General features: G+C 43.5%; 2 protein-coding genes across 18 annotated transcripts in view; one reads left to right on the top strand and one right to left on the bottom strand.

The window, feature by feature from the left end:
- The window catches only part of Pkp4 (plakophilin 4), a 225,997-nt gene extending 213,825 nt beyond the window's left edge, over positions 1-12,172 (bottom strand). For 13 of the 14 annotated variants that reach the window (XR_009378791.1, XM_059260491.1, XM_059260493.1 and 10 more), the window contains exon 1: positions 12,058-12,172. The gene's annotated coding sequence lies outside the window, so the exon portion shown is untranslated. Of the gene's footprint in view, positions 1-11,182; positions 11,306-12,057 lie in introns of those variants that run through there. The other variant, XM_059260492.1, reaches the window with a different exon arrangement.
- Positions 12,173-12,521: 349 nt separating this feature from the next.
- Ccdc148 (coiled-coil domain containing 148) overlaps positions 12,522-17,202 on the top strand; it is a 277,459-nt gene continuing 272,778 nt past the window's right edge. For all 4 annotated transcript variants that reach the window (XM_059260487.1, XM_059260486.1, XM_059260489.1 and 1 more), the window contains exon 1: positions 12,522-12,844. In XM_059260487.1, coding sequence (XP_059116470.1) covers positions 12,826-12,844 — 19 coding nt within the window. In that variant the 5' untranslated portion in view covers positions 12,522-12,825. The remainder of the gene's footprint in view (positions 12,845-17,202) is intronic.

Here is a 17,202-nt window from a genome sequence, read left to right as displayed (position 1 = left end):
AAAAACTTTCATTTTAACTCATCAAAACATTAGAGCTAATATATATGAGGTCTCATATAATTGAGTATATAATTCTGGAGAGAAAACTTTAAAAATACATAATTTAATGAGATACTTGTACTTGTGGACTTCTCAGATAAATACGAACTTGCTAGCACAACAACATGTATACGACTATCAACAGGACTGGAGCCACAGCTCACGGGCAGAGTGCTTGCACAGCACACTAAGGCCCAGATAGAAAGGAAGAGCGCATCCTGTGAGATCATCTTTTAGTATCTATAACGCTTGGCTTGTAATTGCTATAAATTAGAACCTGCAAGTGAACAGCTTAACAAGCTGCACATTCGTATCATGGAACACTGTTACACAGAATAGAATATTGCTGAATGAAGCAATCTGAATGAATCGCCAAAGAATTATGCTAAGTGGGAAAAAATCCAAAATTAAGTGTCAATTGCCCGGACTTATAACACTCTTAACATGACAAAAATGACAGAAGTCAAAGCTGCCAGGTACTGAGGAGGGGCCACAGGTGTGGAACATACCTGCAAGAGAGTAACACAAGAGGCTTTCTGGTGATGGGAATGTTTGGTGTCTTGACAGGGTCTATGTCAGCACTGGACTACAGTTTACCTATGCTAGGAACTGAGGGAACCCAGGTAAAGGCTGTACCAGACTTTTCTGTATTGTTTCTCATAAATACATGTAAATTCACAATGATCTTACAACTGAAATTTCAATTAAGGGTTGAGAAGATGGCTCAGTGAGTTTGAATGCTTAGAACCCAAAGGAAAAACAAAACAAAAACATGCTGTGGCAGGAGCCTTTGCAATCACGGTGCACCTCCGGGAAGACAGGAAATGGGCACAGCAGAATTCCCAGAAGCTCACAGGCCTGGCATGCACAGCTAAAAAGATGACAAAGAGCCCTCCTCTCAAACAAGGTGGAAGATGAGGACCAGCCAAAACCTGAGGGTGCCCTCTGACCTAAACACACACACACACACACACACACACACACACACACACACACACACACACACAAAGTTTTTTTCAATTTAATGAAAAGTATACTTGAGCTGGGTGGTGATGCATAACTGTTACCAGCATTGCAGAGGGTAGGGCAGGAGAATATCAAGTTCAAAGTTGGCCCGAGCTATGCATCAAGACCTTGTAACAATAATAATAGAAGGAAGAGATGCCAGGTGGTGGTGGTGTACACCTTTAATCCCAGCACTCAGGACCGAGAGGTAGGCGGATCTCTGAGTTCTAGGCCAGCCTGATCTACAAAGTGAGTTCCCAAACAGCCAGGACCAGAGAAACCCTGTCTTGAAAACCTAAAAAGGGGAAGGAGGAGGAAGAACTTATCCAAACTTTATTACAACAAATATCTGAGGAAAAGACAACAAGATGTATAAGAACATTTCTAATGACACTATTAAAGGTTTGGCTTGGTTTACTTTACCTACGTAGATTCTCATTTGATTTACATAATTTTGGTGCCAATGATACTCTTGGGATTTAATAACATTTTTCCTTCTTAAAAAACTCTGGACTTTATGTGCTTTTGTCTTTAATCCTATAGCTACGCATTCAAAAGGTATTGCAGGTTGAACATTCCTTATCTAAAGATCTGAAATCCCAAATCCTCCAAACTCTGAATCATTTGAGCATGATGTTTGCACCCAAAAGTTCTAAGTTTAGAAAGCTGGAGAGATGGTACAACAGTTAAGAGAAGTCACTGCTCTTGTAGAGACTAGGGTTCATTTCCCAACACCCACACAGGGTGGGTCACAACCACTTCTAACTCCAGTCCAGGGGTCCGTCTCCCTCTTCTGGACTCAAAAAGCACCTGCACACACTTAATATACATACACTCAGGCACACACATACAAATAAAATGAATAAATCTTTTAAGTTCTAAGTTTCAAGACACACTGCATATGTATGTGAGATTGTCAAAGAATAAATTTAAAATATTCTTTTATTTTATTTATTTATATTTATGTATGAGTGCTCTGCATGTATACCTGCATGCAGAAGAGGGCATCTGATCCTAATATAGATGGTTGTGAGCCACCATGTGGTTGCTGGGAACTGAACTCAGAACCTCTGGAAGAGTAACCAGTGCTCTTAATCTCTGAGCCATCTCTCCAGACCTAAAATATTCTTAATAATTGTTTAAAAGTTGCAGACTTGGGCTGGAGAGATGGCTCAGAGGTTAAGAGCACTGACTGACTGCTCTTCCAGAGGTCCTGAGTTCAATTCCCAGCAACCATATGGTGGCTCAAAACCATCTGAAATGAGATCTGGTGCCCTCTTCGGGCCTGAAGTCATACTGCTGTATACATAATAAAATAAATTAAAAAAAAAAAAAAAAAAAAAAAAAAAAGTTGCAGACTTTAGGCCGGGCAGTGGTGGTGCACACCTTTAATCCCAGAACTTGGAAGGCAGAACCAGGCGAATCTCCATGAGTTTGAGGCCAGCCTGGTCTACAGAGCGAGATCCAGGACAGGGACCAAAACTACACAGAAAAACCCTGTCTCAAAAAACAAAAACAAAAACAAAACAAAACAAAACAAAACAAAACAAAACAAAACAAAACAAAGGTACAGACTTTGAAACGATTTTTAGCTTGCATTTTCAGATGTGGTGTTTACCTAGTAAAGTCTATTCAGATATTACAAATTAAACAAACCACTCTGAAATCTAAACACTTCTGGTCTCAAGCATTTCAGTTACGATCACAACCTATACTAAGTCACAAGAGACAAGCTATCAAGTTTGCTCAATATCAAATTTCCAAAACCCGACCAAGCTGGCCCTGGCACCTGACAGGTGCCTACTGATGGTTTCAGAAAGGGCATTATATCTCCACAGTTATAATCCAAACACTTAGGATTACATGAAGATGAATCAATCTGTCTGAATTTTTCTAATTAATTCTGTTACCAGGGAATTTGACAAATGAATTCTTTATCTAATAAATGGCTAGAAAAGAAATTTTTGAAAGAGGAAAAAAATTAAGATTTTCATTGAAGTATCATGCACTATAAACACAGTTTACCAAAGCAACATGAAAAGGAAGGGATTGTTGAAAAGTGTAGGTAAATAACATTTCATAACTCATTCCTTCATTCTACATCCCGTAGGGCTCAAGATTGGTCACAGAAAGACCTGAATGCCTGCTGCGGAATAGTTCAGGGGGAAAAAAACCATTTGCCCACGAACTGACATATAGCCACCACTGGATGCCCCAACAGGTGATATACAGGTTTAATTAATGTATTGAAAATTGTTTTGTAAATTCTGAAGAATATTTTGGAAAATTGATATTTGACAATGTGTGATAGATTTCAGACTGACATTTTTATCTGCAAAGAGCTGAGCTGGACATTTCACAGCAAAGTTATTTTTCATCAGTCTCAAATTAATAGCCGTCCTTGTAAAGTCCAGGTGGCATTTCTGCTCACCTACTGCTGTATTAAAACGGTCGGTCCCTTGCTGCTTATTCAGTCGATGACAATAACTAGGAATTTTCCATCAGTGTTTCATTCTAAGAGTCAAGGTGGATTCTGTGAGACTATTTATTCCAGCAAACGTCTTGAGAGACTTTAAATCATTCTCTTGTTTATGTGTAGCAATGGAAGAGACTATTATTAATAGTAAGTTCAGACTTATAAAGATTTATAAATTTCACACAAGATAAAAAAAACAAAAACCACACTAAATTGGGCTATTCTTTTTTTTTTTTTTCCCAGAAAATAAGAACTTACTAAATGGCAAGTCTTGAGTCATCAATTACTCTGGGACAATTATGGTATTTTCACTATGGTTAATTATTTTACAGAAGCTATCGGGTAAATTGTTTCAAGAGATGCACTCAGATTCGTGATGGCAGCCTGTTCTAATGTCACTATCTTATTGCAGGAAGGGGGTACCTTTGGGTTTGAAGACTTTTACAAAAAAAGTCAATGACAGTGGCCAATACATCGGACTCCCTTGATTTGGAAAATTTATCAAGTAATAAATATGTAATCAAGCAGAAGTAAAAGCTAAATTCTAGTCACTTTACAGTTCATCCTTAACACCAATCAAACAATCTCACATATCTGTTTATAAACCAAGACTTCTAGGTTTGTCTTTGGTTCATATTTCATGTATCTATCTTCCCTAACCAGGCCAAAAAATTGTGAAGGATTTCTCAGACAGCTGCACCCAGCCCATGACACTCCCTTCTGCTGCCTGCCACTCCTGGGGTCCAGCACAATCTCACACAGCACACAACTAACAGGTGTTGACCAAAATAAAAGGCAACACAACACTTCCAGCCAGAAGAACCTTTTTAATATGAGTTATCCAAATTGCAGTAACTACATCTCACATATGGTAGGGCTCCAACAAATATCTGAACCATCATGTATCCACAGTCTCTTTCTAATATGAGTTATCCAATTGCAGTAACTACATCTCACAGATGGTAGCGCTCCAACAAATACCTGAACCATCAGAGATCCGCAGTCTCCTTCCTTGGCTCCCTGGTTGTACGCAGGGTTAGAAGTTACCTCTAACTCACCTTTGTCTCCTGGATGGTCAAGGGTCCAAGTGTCAGAAAACAAAGTTCTCTTCACTGCAAAGTAAATTCTTCTTAACTTCCATTTTACATGAGTATTTATGTACCTCACACCAAAGGGCCTGCCCAAGTGTTTGCTTTGGTTATGACACTAAGCATTCATTTAGTAGTACAGATATTCCTGTATAATTCATTTTGCCCTTTGAAAATAACACATTAAGGGAAATGGCTAACTTCAGTGCTTTTAAGCTATTATCTTAAAAAATGTATATACATCAGTTCTTTAGCCCCCACCCCCAACCCACCACACCTTTGTGAAAGAGAGAAGGACATGGGATAAGCTCTCTCCATTAAGTGAATTTTTTTCTTCTTACTGAAGAACCCAAAACTAAGTAAGACCATCCAGTTGAAATCCACCTTAATTTCTGAATGTTGATATACCATAAGGATTAAGAGTCAAATTTAAAGAGTCCACCTTGTATGAAACAGGGAACAGTAAGTCCCTATGATCATGAAGCATTCACAGAAAGTATCTTTTCAGAGGAACAATTGTGTGCCCTGACTGTTGAATTTCCTTGAGGGCTAATCAAACCATCTGAGCAAATAATAAGAGGGACTTCCTCATGCCAGCAAGATTAGTTCACTACCCTTTGTTCCCCTAAGCTTCTATTACATGTCTGGAAAACTCGGTCTTAAAGCTCCAGTGTGCCTGGGGGACTGGTGTTAACAAATGAGTCCTCAAGGGCAGGGCTGTGTGTGACAAAGTGTGCAGCATCCTAAGAGCTTGCTGCTCAGCTCCTGCTGGCTGCCACCTTGCTGAGCCTTCGTATCCTCATGCAGTCTATACATCACCACTGCCACACAACACATGCAACCCTCGATCCATGTACTCTGAACATCTGTGTCACCAGGAGCTGAGAATTTCAGGTATACAACTGCAATTCTGTCCCTTTATCCCAAAGCATAAATTGTAATATAATAAATTCTTAAGAAGACAGCACATTCTTGCTGAGGAAAAAAAAAAGTGTAATAGAAAGAAAATGCTTAATGCTCTAAGAGCTGTGAAAATAAGTAACAGAAGCACTCAAGAGACCATTGTCCAACTCCCTACTTTTCATAAATAAGAAAACTAATGCCCAGGGGAGTTAGTGACTAGCTCAGGGGACATACTTGCCTGGTAGCAGAGCCACAACCAGAACTCGGGTCTTTTGATATCTTTACAAACCACTATTTGTTGGTTTGCATAAACTATCTTTCAATTTTTTTAGTAGTTTATTTTTCCCTTAATCTACTTTGTGTCCACAGTCATTTGTCTACAGTACTGAAGGCCAGTCAGTCATTCAGTGGATGCTACGGAGGGTCTTAGAAAGAATGATGGAGGCATTTCAGTGCTGAGCCAGGTCTTATTGTACAGACTTCACAGGTATTAACATGTTTAATCTTCACAACCACCATGAGGTGGGTATGTAGAGCACTCCATTTTACAGATGACCAAAATCAGACCGAAAGATTAACTGTAGTGTCAGAACTGAATAGCCTCTGGCTGTTAACAATGATGCATCACTTGGTGGTACTTTCATGTGCCTCACTCACTGTCAAGTCCTACAGTTAACCTTGAACTGAGCTGTGGGCTGTGGGTGAGACCTTGGAAACATTTATGATTCACCCTCTCTCCTCAATTCTCTCAACATTAATGAAAAACAAAAAATCAAAAGCAAACAAACAAAGGCCCCACAAAACTAGGGCCAGCAAAAAGGGGAGACGGCCTAGCAAGTAAAGCCACCTGCCAGCCGACTACATTCAATGCCCAAACTTACACAGTAAAACAGAAGTGATTCCTTCAAGATGTCCCTTGATGTCCACACATGTGCCATGGCACAATTCTGTACTCTTATACCACTACAGACACAGACACACATACACACACACACACACACACACACACACACACACACACACACACACAAATCTGTCATTAGCATGAAGGAAATTCTAATTTCAAAGTGCCAGGCGGCTGGGCATAGTGGTCATGCTTTAATCTCAGCACTTGGGAGGCAGAGGCAGTCAGAAGTCTGTGAGTTCCAGGCCATTCTGGTCGAAACAGTAAGTTTGAGAACAGCCAGAACTGCAGTGTGAGACCCTGTTGGGAGGGTGGGAAGCCAGGAAGAGCCGATGGGTGACTCATGCCTATAATCTCATTACTCTGAAGAGAGAGGACTGCCCTGAGCTTGAGACTAGCCTGAGCTATACAGTGAGTTCCAGGCCAACCTAGGCTTCAGTGTAAGATCATAACTCAGAAAAATAGAAACCAAAAATTCCCAAAATGGAGCCCTAACTTTCTTGTTGTTAAGATCTGGGATTCGAAGGCCAACAAGATCTATGTGCATACTTAGGAAACTTGAAGTTTGGGTCATTGGTATCCAAGGAACACAGTGGCTTCCCAATGTGAGAGCTTGTCAAGGTGATCAAGTTCAGTGCCAGATCATCTCATTCTGCCTCCCAATTTATACCTCCCGAGTTTGGAATATAAGAAACAGTACATAATTGGTCAGATGCCCAGGTTCCATCCATCTAGTGTTTCAAAGTTTGTTAAGTGTACTGTTGAGTTTCAATGAAAAATTGCATTCCAAGTTCCAAGACCAGGACCTAAAAGCCTCCACTGTATTTGGATAGCCCCAGGTGAACTACAACCACGTTTTTACACAACAGCATTTTTTGACAAAACACTCACAACTCTAAATTCTATCCAGACACTAGGCACCACATCTACACTCTAGGTAAATGGCCTTAGTCACTTAAAAGGGCTTCCCCTCCTCCATCCAGACAAATGTGATGGTGTTAGTAGCCTAGGGTTACAGGGAACCCAAATTAGGGAAAACAGGCTCACTACCTAGGACATTAGCAGTCACTGAATTCATGTGTAATACAGAGGCTAACTGTGCTAGCTAGTCCTTTATGTCAACTTGACACAGAAACTAGAGTCATCTGAAAGGCGGGAACCTCAATTGAGAAAATGCTTCCATAAGATCTGCCTGTATGATACTTTCTTCATCAGCAACTGATGGTGGGGCAGGGCTGCCCATTGTGGGTGGTACCATCCCTGGGCTGGTGGTCCAGAGTTCTGTAAGAAAGCAGGCTGAGCAAGCCAGGGGAAGCAAGCCAGCAAGCAGCACACCACACCTCCCATGGCTCAGTACCAGCTCCTACCTCCATGTTCCTGCCATTTGAGTTCCTGTCCTGACTTCCTTCGATGATGAGTAGCAATATGGAAGTGTTAGCCAAATCAAACCTTTCCTCCCCAACTTGCTTTTTGGTCATGGTGTTGTGTTGCAGCAACAGAAACCCTAAGACACTAACAGTAGAAATCACTCACACTGTGGCTGTCACAGAAAAGACTTACTGGCCTCTGCTCTCCCTCAACATACTCCATTGACATCTCCAAGCTCCGTGAGGGCTATCTGTACAACATCTATCTATCCAACCAGGCACTACTCAGCACACCAAAAATGCTTCATATGATATGCCTAAGAGTTCTGAGACTTCCATATTTGACGTATTTTATACTATTAAAATTTTATAATCCAACCTGTATTGACAATTTATCATCAGCCATGAATCATTATGAGTCACATAATAAACCATGTCATCAAGGCTATGAATAATAAAATGATCAGCAATGTGACCAACATTTATTAATATATCAGGTAAAAGGACATCTAAGCTATGAAAGGAAAAGAGGAAAGCAATTTAGCCAACGGATATGTGAAGCAGTTCTATGTGTAACTGAGAAGTACCCTCTTGTCACACCCCCAATTCAGTCACTGTAACTGAGTCCCAAGAGATGAAGATAATTCCACTGAATTATTAAGTGGCAATGTGAGAAGCCCGTCAGTGCGGTGAGACCATCACGTCCATAAGCTGTAGGTCTTGGCATCTTCAGGCCTCATCCCCTTACTCGGATCCTCACTCCTGGCATAAGGATGACCAAGCGGATGGCTAGCGCATCACTCCTTGCACCTACATGCAGCTTGATAGCCATGTGCCTTAGAGTTTTACCTTTCTCTTGTACAACTATCTGTGGTTAAAGTTTGGCCACAGAGCCGTCACTTAATTCTCCAAACACATCCTTGTCCATGGGTGTTCTGTTTCAGAGCCACCTTCCCCTCAGTGCAGAAAGTGACTCTAGCTTATCTTCCATATGGAAGAAGGAATCATCCCAGAGAGCTGAAGGCAATTTCCCAAAGTGACGTACAACTCCATGGCTGTTTGTTCTAGAACAAGCCTACAACAAACTCTACATTTCATCGATTAAAAAAGAGAGTTGTTTTCCACTTTAGACTAAAGCAACGAGTCACTTCTCAAAGTAAATTAAAAACATCAGAATACAGACCATTCTCAAAATATCTTGATTTTGAAAGGAGTCAGGTAAGGGGCACAGTGAGCCAGGTGGCTGGCATCATGCCAGCTATGAAAATCTATTTAAATAGATCTCTGGATAACAACATGGGGAAGGGGAGTTCTATTTAAAAGATGACAACTAGATTTTTTAAAATCAACTTAAGTAATTTATTTTGCCAATTTGTACAGAGAAGAAATAAAATTGCAGTTATGATTTAATACAGACTTAATCTAAATACTCCAGGTTATATGATTACTCAGGTTTTTATTAGATTGAAATTGGTAGTGGGTTCTTTAAATTTATATTATGTCATATCCATTCATGGGATTATCTTGGTTTATGAAGCCTGTAAATGCAGCAACAACGTGTATGACTTTCTCTCTGGCTCAACAGCAGCTGCTTCCTTTCTCCAGGCTTGCCATCATGTCCCTGCTACTCCACCTCCCTCCAAAAGCATCAGAGGAAAGAATCAGCACTATACTCAATCTCTCCCATTTCAGAGTCTTTCCTGTGGCATTTACATGCCAAATGCAGCACCTTCTCCTTATATAATAGAAGGCAAAGACTTTGGCCAAAACAGTTTGATATTCCCAATGACTATAAATCATGAGCCCCCTCTTTTCAAGCCTTCCTAACAAACAGGATGCATTTCCATTGAAAGCCTGCTTTTACCTGAAGCAGGTGAAACTTAACTGTTCAATCAATCATGCTCATATACACTCTGTATATTTGAACAAAATTTTCCATTTCTAATGCATCAGAGAAACTAAATACCCTTTTATATTTTGGGGAGCAAGAGCTGGGAATGGGCTTGGGGCCTCACGAATGCCAGCTGAGCTGCAGAATCTACCTCCCCCTTCTGCTTTAACTTTCTAATCTTGAAGTCAAATTAAACAAGCAAGAGTTAAACTGTTATAATGTACTGTTACATAATAAAAGTTTCCTGTAGGCATTTACAAACACTTCCCAAAATCCTCCACATTGTTACTGTATGCGAATTAAACCTCTAAATTAGAAGGTTCACTGATTACAGACATACCTGGAAAACAATGTAGCGACTAGAAGACACAACCTTTCATTTCATTTCCCTTGGGTCTTAACTAAAATGCCTGCAGACTTTTCAATGCCCTTGATGCATGCAAAGTAGGGGTTGCAAGACAGGAGATTGGTTGGACAATTGACTTCTTATTTTACTGAATCGGATACAAAATAACCAAGTGCAGAAGGTTTTATAGCACCTGCACCCTTCCAAGCAAACAGTGTGGAATGAAGAGTACACAAGGTATGCTTAGAAACAACAGCCAGAAACACTTCCTCCAGACCTTGTTCTTGCTTTCACGTTGCCATTTGCCACAACTGTTTCCCAAGGTATCAGAAATGAAGATACTTCCACGCAATATACTCCATCTAAAAAGAGACGAATTCTACTTTCTAAAAAACAAAAACCTAACCCCGGTTCTGGGAAAGCATATGTCAAAATATTGTCTTTCTGTATTAACTGACCAAAAATGTATACTAGCCATTATTAATTTTATACATATTTACCAATCTTTAAAAGTTGTAGGATTGTGCTTTTTATTCAGTGAAACTCAGTGACAAAGAGAGAAACGGCCCTTTCCACTAATTACATCTTGAAATATACATGACTGTGATGTCCCCGGGTTACTTGCAGTGGTAACTTACACGCCCCGAATTTCACTGTACCAGACGGTTCTATCTGTCCCATCGCTGGCCAAACACTGCTGCTCTGTTTCTATTCATTATGTATTATACGAGGCCTAAACACAGCCCAGTATGACGAGGGGAAATATTCCAATCCTTATGACAGCAGTGATGCATTCAAGATTTCTCACAGTACAGTCCGGACCTGGAGCACTAAAAGGCGTTTTCTGATACAGCTAAAATATGCTGGCTGCAAGCTCGTCACTCAAGAACATTTGGCCCTCTGTCTCTGCGGATATTCAGAAAACCCTAGTTTAAAAAAAAAAAAATGCTCTATCCAAACCTTGCAAAACCAAACTTGCCAAGAGCCTTGTGCAATGATCAATAACCTTGGGCTACACTGACACCCAAATTCACGGTCCTGGAAACCAATGCAGCAAAAACCCAGAACCATAGACTGGAGCCCCAAGAAACTACCGCGCTTCCCTCTCCGCCGCCCTCTGCCGCAGGGAGAGAAGCGGAGGCAGGAGAAGGAAAGAGGCTCACCAGCTCTGAAGATGCTCCGTGACCTCTGGCTGCGCGGGGAAAGCAGGGCCGGGAAGGCGCTAGTGCGACCGCGGCCCGTGCGGACTCTGTCCCTGGTGCATTCCTTGCATTCCAGCACAATCTGTCGCCAGCCTACGAGCTGGCAGCGCGCGTCGCCCGTTGGACACACACACACACCTGCCTATCGCGGCGCCCAGAACAACCGCGGCGCCTCCGCTGCCTGCGCTCGCGGGGTGTCGCACTCAGCCACCACACCGCCAAATCTCAGCCCCGCCGCTGGTCCCCTCGTTTCCCAAGGAGCAGGAGGGGACAGGGACCCCCCGATCCTCCGATGGGTGCAGCAGCCACGCTCCAACTCCTGGCAACGCGAGGAGGCAGGGCGGTGCGGGAGGGCGGCCCGTAGCCTTGGGGCTGGGGCGCCCGCGAGGGAGGAGCGTGCGGTTTGCTGCCGCGAGCTGGGAACCCTGGACCCGCCGGGCGGTCGCCACGAGCACCAGTGCGGCTCCAAGGGCCGGAGCGACACGCGGGGCGGGCGTGGGAGGCAGCGGTAAGCGGTTGCTTCTGAGGAACGAGGGACGGAGCGACAGACGGCCGGCCCCCGGCGCGACGGCGCGCGGGAGCCGCGGGGCTCAAGTTCGGGAAGCGGTGGCGCGGTGCCGGAGAAGCGGCCGCCCCGAGCGGTGCGGGGCAAAGTTGTGCGCCGCCGAGGGGGAGGGGAGAGGCGGGCGGGATGGCGGAGCACGCGGCGGGGACGGAGCCACCGGAGCCAGGGAGCCGCGGGGGGCGCCCGGCCGTCGCCAGGTCCCGGCTCGGCGCGCTCCGGGCAGCTCGTGCCCCGGAGCCCCGCGCCCTCCCCGCCAGCGCCGCGCACTTACTTTCCAGCTCAGGCGGAGGTCATCGTCGCTCCAGGAGCCAGGGACATCCGCGCCGAAGGGTCGCCGCTGCGGCACCGGAGCAAACTGGCCGAAGTGCGGCAACCGCGCCGCTGCCCGCCCCTCCCTCCCCACCCGCCCCCTCCCCCGAAGAGGCTCTCCCACCACCCTGGTGGCGGCGGCAGCTCGCCTTTACCCCGTGCCCATAGTGCCGCCGCCGCCGCGGCCAGCGTCCACGCGCACCCAGCCCCGGAGCCACTCAGACTGCTCGGAGGCCGCCGCCCCGCCGCCAGCCCGCCCGCCCGCCCGCCCGGCCAGTGCCGGCACCCGGGAACGTCAGCACGCCGCCGTCCCTAGACAGGCTGCGCGCCCGCCCCATTGGGCGGAAGGAGAGGGCCGGCCCTCCCCATTGGCCCGGCCCTCATATTGAACGAGCCAATGGGAGCTGCGGTTTCAGGTCGCCATGGAGACCGATGCTGTTAAGAGCGAGAGGGCCAGGAGAAGGTGGGGAGCGAAGATGAAGGTGTCTGTGGCCTCCGGCGCGGGAGGGGGTGGGGGGAAGGAGTATTAGGGGATTCCCGAGCTAGCGCTCTGAAATCGGGCGGGTCCGGCTTGTGACTACTGCCAAGACTGTGCATGGTAGGGCTTGTCCCTGGCGTCGAAGGCAGAAACAACTGAGCCCCTGGACTTCTGCTTAACACTGAGAGCTCAGGAGTGGGCGGTTCATTTTTCCTGCACCTGGGGAGCCTGCAAGGCTATGCCCTTTGACCTATGACATCTGTGCAGCCCGGTGAGTTCCACTCCATTCCTTAAATCTCTGCTTCTTCCTGACGTCACAGGGCCACTTGAATTCTTCCAACCACTCCCCCTTCCCTGAGCCGAGTATTTCCTCAGATTTTTTTTTTTTTTTTTTGGTTCTTCAAGCCTATGACCCCTCCCAAGGGAAACAGGATTTCTTGCGCGTGGTATTTTGGTAAAGAAACTGGATGGGATTGTGCAAAGGGATCGACCCACAGCAGAATGAGTTCTATGCTTCCCAAAGCAGCGAGTCACTGATCTCTGCTCCCTCCTCCCTCTTGTCCTGTGTGCTTTCTGCACTGAGCGTGGCAGGTGCACGCTCTTTCCAGTATTTCACGGGCTGGAGCAGTGCCAGAATCAATCCCGATGATTTTTGCAAAAGAAAAGAAGAAATAGGTTACAAATGATGGATTTTTATTTTCTGACTACTTTCCAGATTATCTCTGAGTTTGATAAAGAAATGATGAATTGGGACATGGAATCAGTACTCACGCAAAATCCTGACCTTTAGTAATGAGTGCTCTACATTCATTTAAGTCATTTTGTGCTAGTTTGCTTGTACTAATTATTTTTGATGAGTGGTGTTCATAATTAGATACTACCCATTAATCTGGAACTTATAGACATGATACTACTTTTAAACATATGTTTAAAAGATCCTCACTCTAGCACATAGCCACTGATATATTCATCTTCCTACTTTTGGTGACTTTGTTATTTTCATAATATCCTATTTAGTTAAAAAATTATGTTTATGCTACTTCCTCTCAAAATAAGGGACTGTATTAATTTTTTTCTCATATTGTGCGGGAAAAGCTGATAGGAAGTTTGAAATTGCAAATATTTTGTTGAAGGAAGCAGATGACTGTGTGTGCAAGCTCTATGTATCTAACTTACATTCTGAATTATAAGTGGATGGTTTGTTTTGCTGTTGGTTTTTGCATTATAAAATATATCCTAAGAAATGTTAATATGGCACCTTGCTTGGGGGAAAAAAATCTCCTTGGTACTTACTTTAAACTTGGATTTAATTGACAGTCCTATGCAGGGTTGAACTGTGGAACAAAATGGATAAATGTGAATATATCACTTAAATATTTTAGAATTAGGGTGGAAGCAGCAAGCAGTAAGGTTGGAGATAGCTCATGGCTTGTCATTAGGAAATTGGCTGCTTTTGAGGTTTTTTTTTTTTTGGTTTTGTTGTTGTTTGTTTGTTTGTTTGCTTAATGTGTGTTTGGTCATAGGAGAATAGGAAAAGGTAAAAATCTGAAGGTTAATAAATAGGACATTTTAAATGTCTAGTCAAGATACCAATTTCTTTTTAAATTTTAAGTAAAATTTTAAGAAATGAATGAAAGTTTTGCCTAATCAAAAGCAAAAATGGGTGTCTCACTTTTTTCCTTTGTAGAAAAAAGGAAAAAAGAACCAATATTATTTCTACCCTAATAATCATTTTCTTTTGTATTTTTCTCAAAACATGTATCTGACAAGTATTTTCATATTGTTTTTATGTGTGTAATTTACATGTCATATCCATTGTCAGTGATTAAAATTTGGCTGAAACCCAGCAGGAATAATGAATGTCCCTAAATCAGTTGTCATTCAACATTATTTTTTTATTCTTGTTATATTTAGTGGAAAAAAATTTTTGAAGTTTTTTTTTTTTTTTTTGGTTTTTCGAGACAGGGTTTCTCTGTGTAGTTTTGCGCCTTTCCTGGAACTTGCTTTGGAGACCAGGCTGGCCTCGAACTCACAGAGATCCACCTGGCTCTGCCTCCCGAGAGCTGGGACTAAAGGCATGCGCCACCACTGCCTGGCTAAAGTTTTATTGCTAAGCATTGCTGGTTAAAGCTAAGAAAACCCTTTGTTCCACTAAAAGTTGATGCTACTCAGAACCTACCTGGCTCCTACATTCCTTTCGCCATCAGGGTGGTGATAACCCAGGAGCCTTCTAGAGAGCCCCTCTTACCTCTGCCTCGTTCTGATAGCAAGTCTGCACTGTATGAGAATCCCTCCGTTCTGCAAGGGATCCTACATAGGACTCCATCCACTCTGGGGATCCAGCAAGAGGCCCTTCGACTCACCTTTCTTAAACCCCAGTCTCAATTTTCACACCTTTGCTCCATCAGCCCCTATTGAGAAGTGCCCTGACCCTCTTTTATGCTCATACTCCAGCTGTGCTAATTAAACACACAGTACTCTTGCCAACAGGATTTTTCTCTGTCCTTGGTGCCTTCTCAGATTCCCTTCTATACCCTCTCCTCCCAAGTTTCTCTCTTAGACTCCCAAATATCTGGCCTTTTATGGAACCGTTTTTGCTTATCCTTCCTCTTTATCTGCTGGCCTTTCCTTTCACCAAGAAGCAGTACTGATGGAGAGCTCCACTTTTTCATCCCAGATGCTTTGACCCTTGAAATTGTTCTGAAGATGGTTCTGTCTGTCCACAAAATCGCAGCTCATTTGGCTGACTAAGTTCTTTCATATAACAATGTCTTTTGGACCGGAGTGGGGTACATGCGTATAAGTGCAGCACTTGGGTACCAGAGGTGGTGGGGTCAGAAGTTTATCCTCATCTTTGTGTACATGGCAAGTTTCAGGCCAGCCTTGGTTACATGAGGCTCTGTCTCAAAACAAACAAACAAAAACACAACTTTGCTTAAAACTTGGCAGGATTTGTAATCACTTGGGAAGGGAGTTTATATAGATATATAGATATATATATAGATATATAAACAGATTTTTTTAAAGTTTTTAATTTTTATGTGAATAAATTTATTCACTAGAAGACTTATATTCAGAGTCTTCTCACATTTAAAATGAGAAACATGAGGCAATAAGAGCTTCAGTAAACTGACCAATGTTACATCATCAATAAGCAATAAATCATGGCTATCCCTGACATGCTGATTATAGGGCTTAATTATTTTTTAAAATATTTTTTGTTTAAAACAATTTTTCTATTTAAATATATTTTGGTCATATTCTTCCCCTCCCCCAAGTCATTCCAAATCCTCTCCTCCTCCCTACCTACCCAACTTTCTTGAAAAACCAATACAACAAAACCCTCCCAAACCAATGAAACACCCCCCAAAAACCAAACCAAACCAACAGACAAAAGCCAACCAAATAAAAGCATACAAAAATACTGTGGAGTCTGTTATGTGTGGTCAACAACTCCTGGACATGAGATCTGCCCTGAAGTGGTTGATATACTCAGTGTCACCCCATTGGAGGAAAACTGATTTTCCTGCTCCCAGCAGGTATAAGTGATAATTCAGTTGTTATCTTTATCCTAGTGGCTAGGTTTTCATTCATTCATTCATTCATTCATTCATTTTTTAAAAAATATAACAGAATAAAATATAGTAAGATAAAACAAAAACTGTCACAACTTGGGCAAGACAAACCAACAGAAGGAAAAGAGCCCAAGAGAAGGCACCAAAATCAGAGACCCCTGCCCTGCTCTGAACACTCAGGAATCCCAGAAAAACATAGTTGCCATGGTTGGAAGTCAGCTTCCTGTAAGGATGTGGGAAGACCTACCTACCTTGGATGGAATCTGCACCCATTTCTGGGGCTGGACCCTGCAGGAAATGGAAAGGGGAGCCGAGCATCCCTTGTGTTCTCTGCTCCCTGACTGGGTGTCATGGCAGCTGTGTGGAGCACCTGCTGCTGTGACTTCCCTGTGTTTGGGCTATAACCTGGGACTGTGCGCCAGAGTCACCCCTTTCCTCCTCAGGTGCTTGTGTCAGGTATTTTATAACAGCAATAGAAAGGAAGCTGAGACACCCCCAATTCCAGGCCCTCCTAGGGGAGGGAACCTTTGTCAGCTAGCCTGAGGAACCATAGAAATGCAAATGGCCTACTTGAGCAGAGGGAGCTGTGTGCAAACATTTTAGGTCTGGCTGAAGGGTAGCCTTGGTAGAAAGAGGGGGCCTCTACTTAGGCTGACGGTGGACAAGGTTTACAAAGAATGAAGAGGTTGGGTGATACCCCAGGATCAGAAGTGAACAGCAGAACCCCAAGGAACTCTCCAGCCCCAGTGCAGAAAGTGGACCTGACCCTTGCAAAGGCTGGGAAGATGGCGGTACTCTACAGTGTTTATCGTTTTCATGTTAGCTCCAGATGATTAGTGAAAAATTTCCTTTTGAAATATGGGCATAGAAAAGAAGGACTAGAAGATGTCTCTCTCCGATATCTGTACAGTAGGTAGGAGCAGTGAAAACAGAAACTGAAAATACACCAGCGCTGGTAGCTTCTATCATTGAAGAGGCCTGTTTACACAAGCAGGAAAAACAGACCTGTTTACACAATGAGGAAAAGCACAGCAGTGCTGAGCCCCGCGACAAT

The sequence above is a fragment of the Peromyscus eremicus genome, chromosome 4, assembly GCF_949786415.1.
Source record: "Peromyscus eremicus chromosome 4, PerEre_H2_v1, whole genome shotgun sequence".
Lineage (NCBI taxonomy): Eukaryota > Metazoa > Chordata > Mammalia > Rodentia > Cricetidae > Peromyscus > Peromyscus eremicus.
Note: the sequence above shows the minus strand (reverse complement) of the source record. Positions and strands in the feature narration are given on the sequence as shown.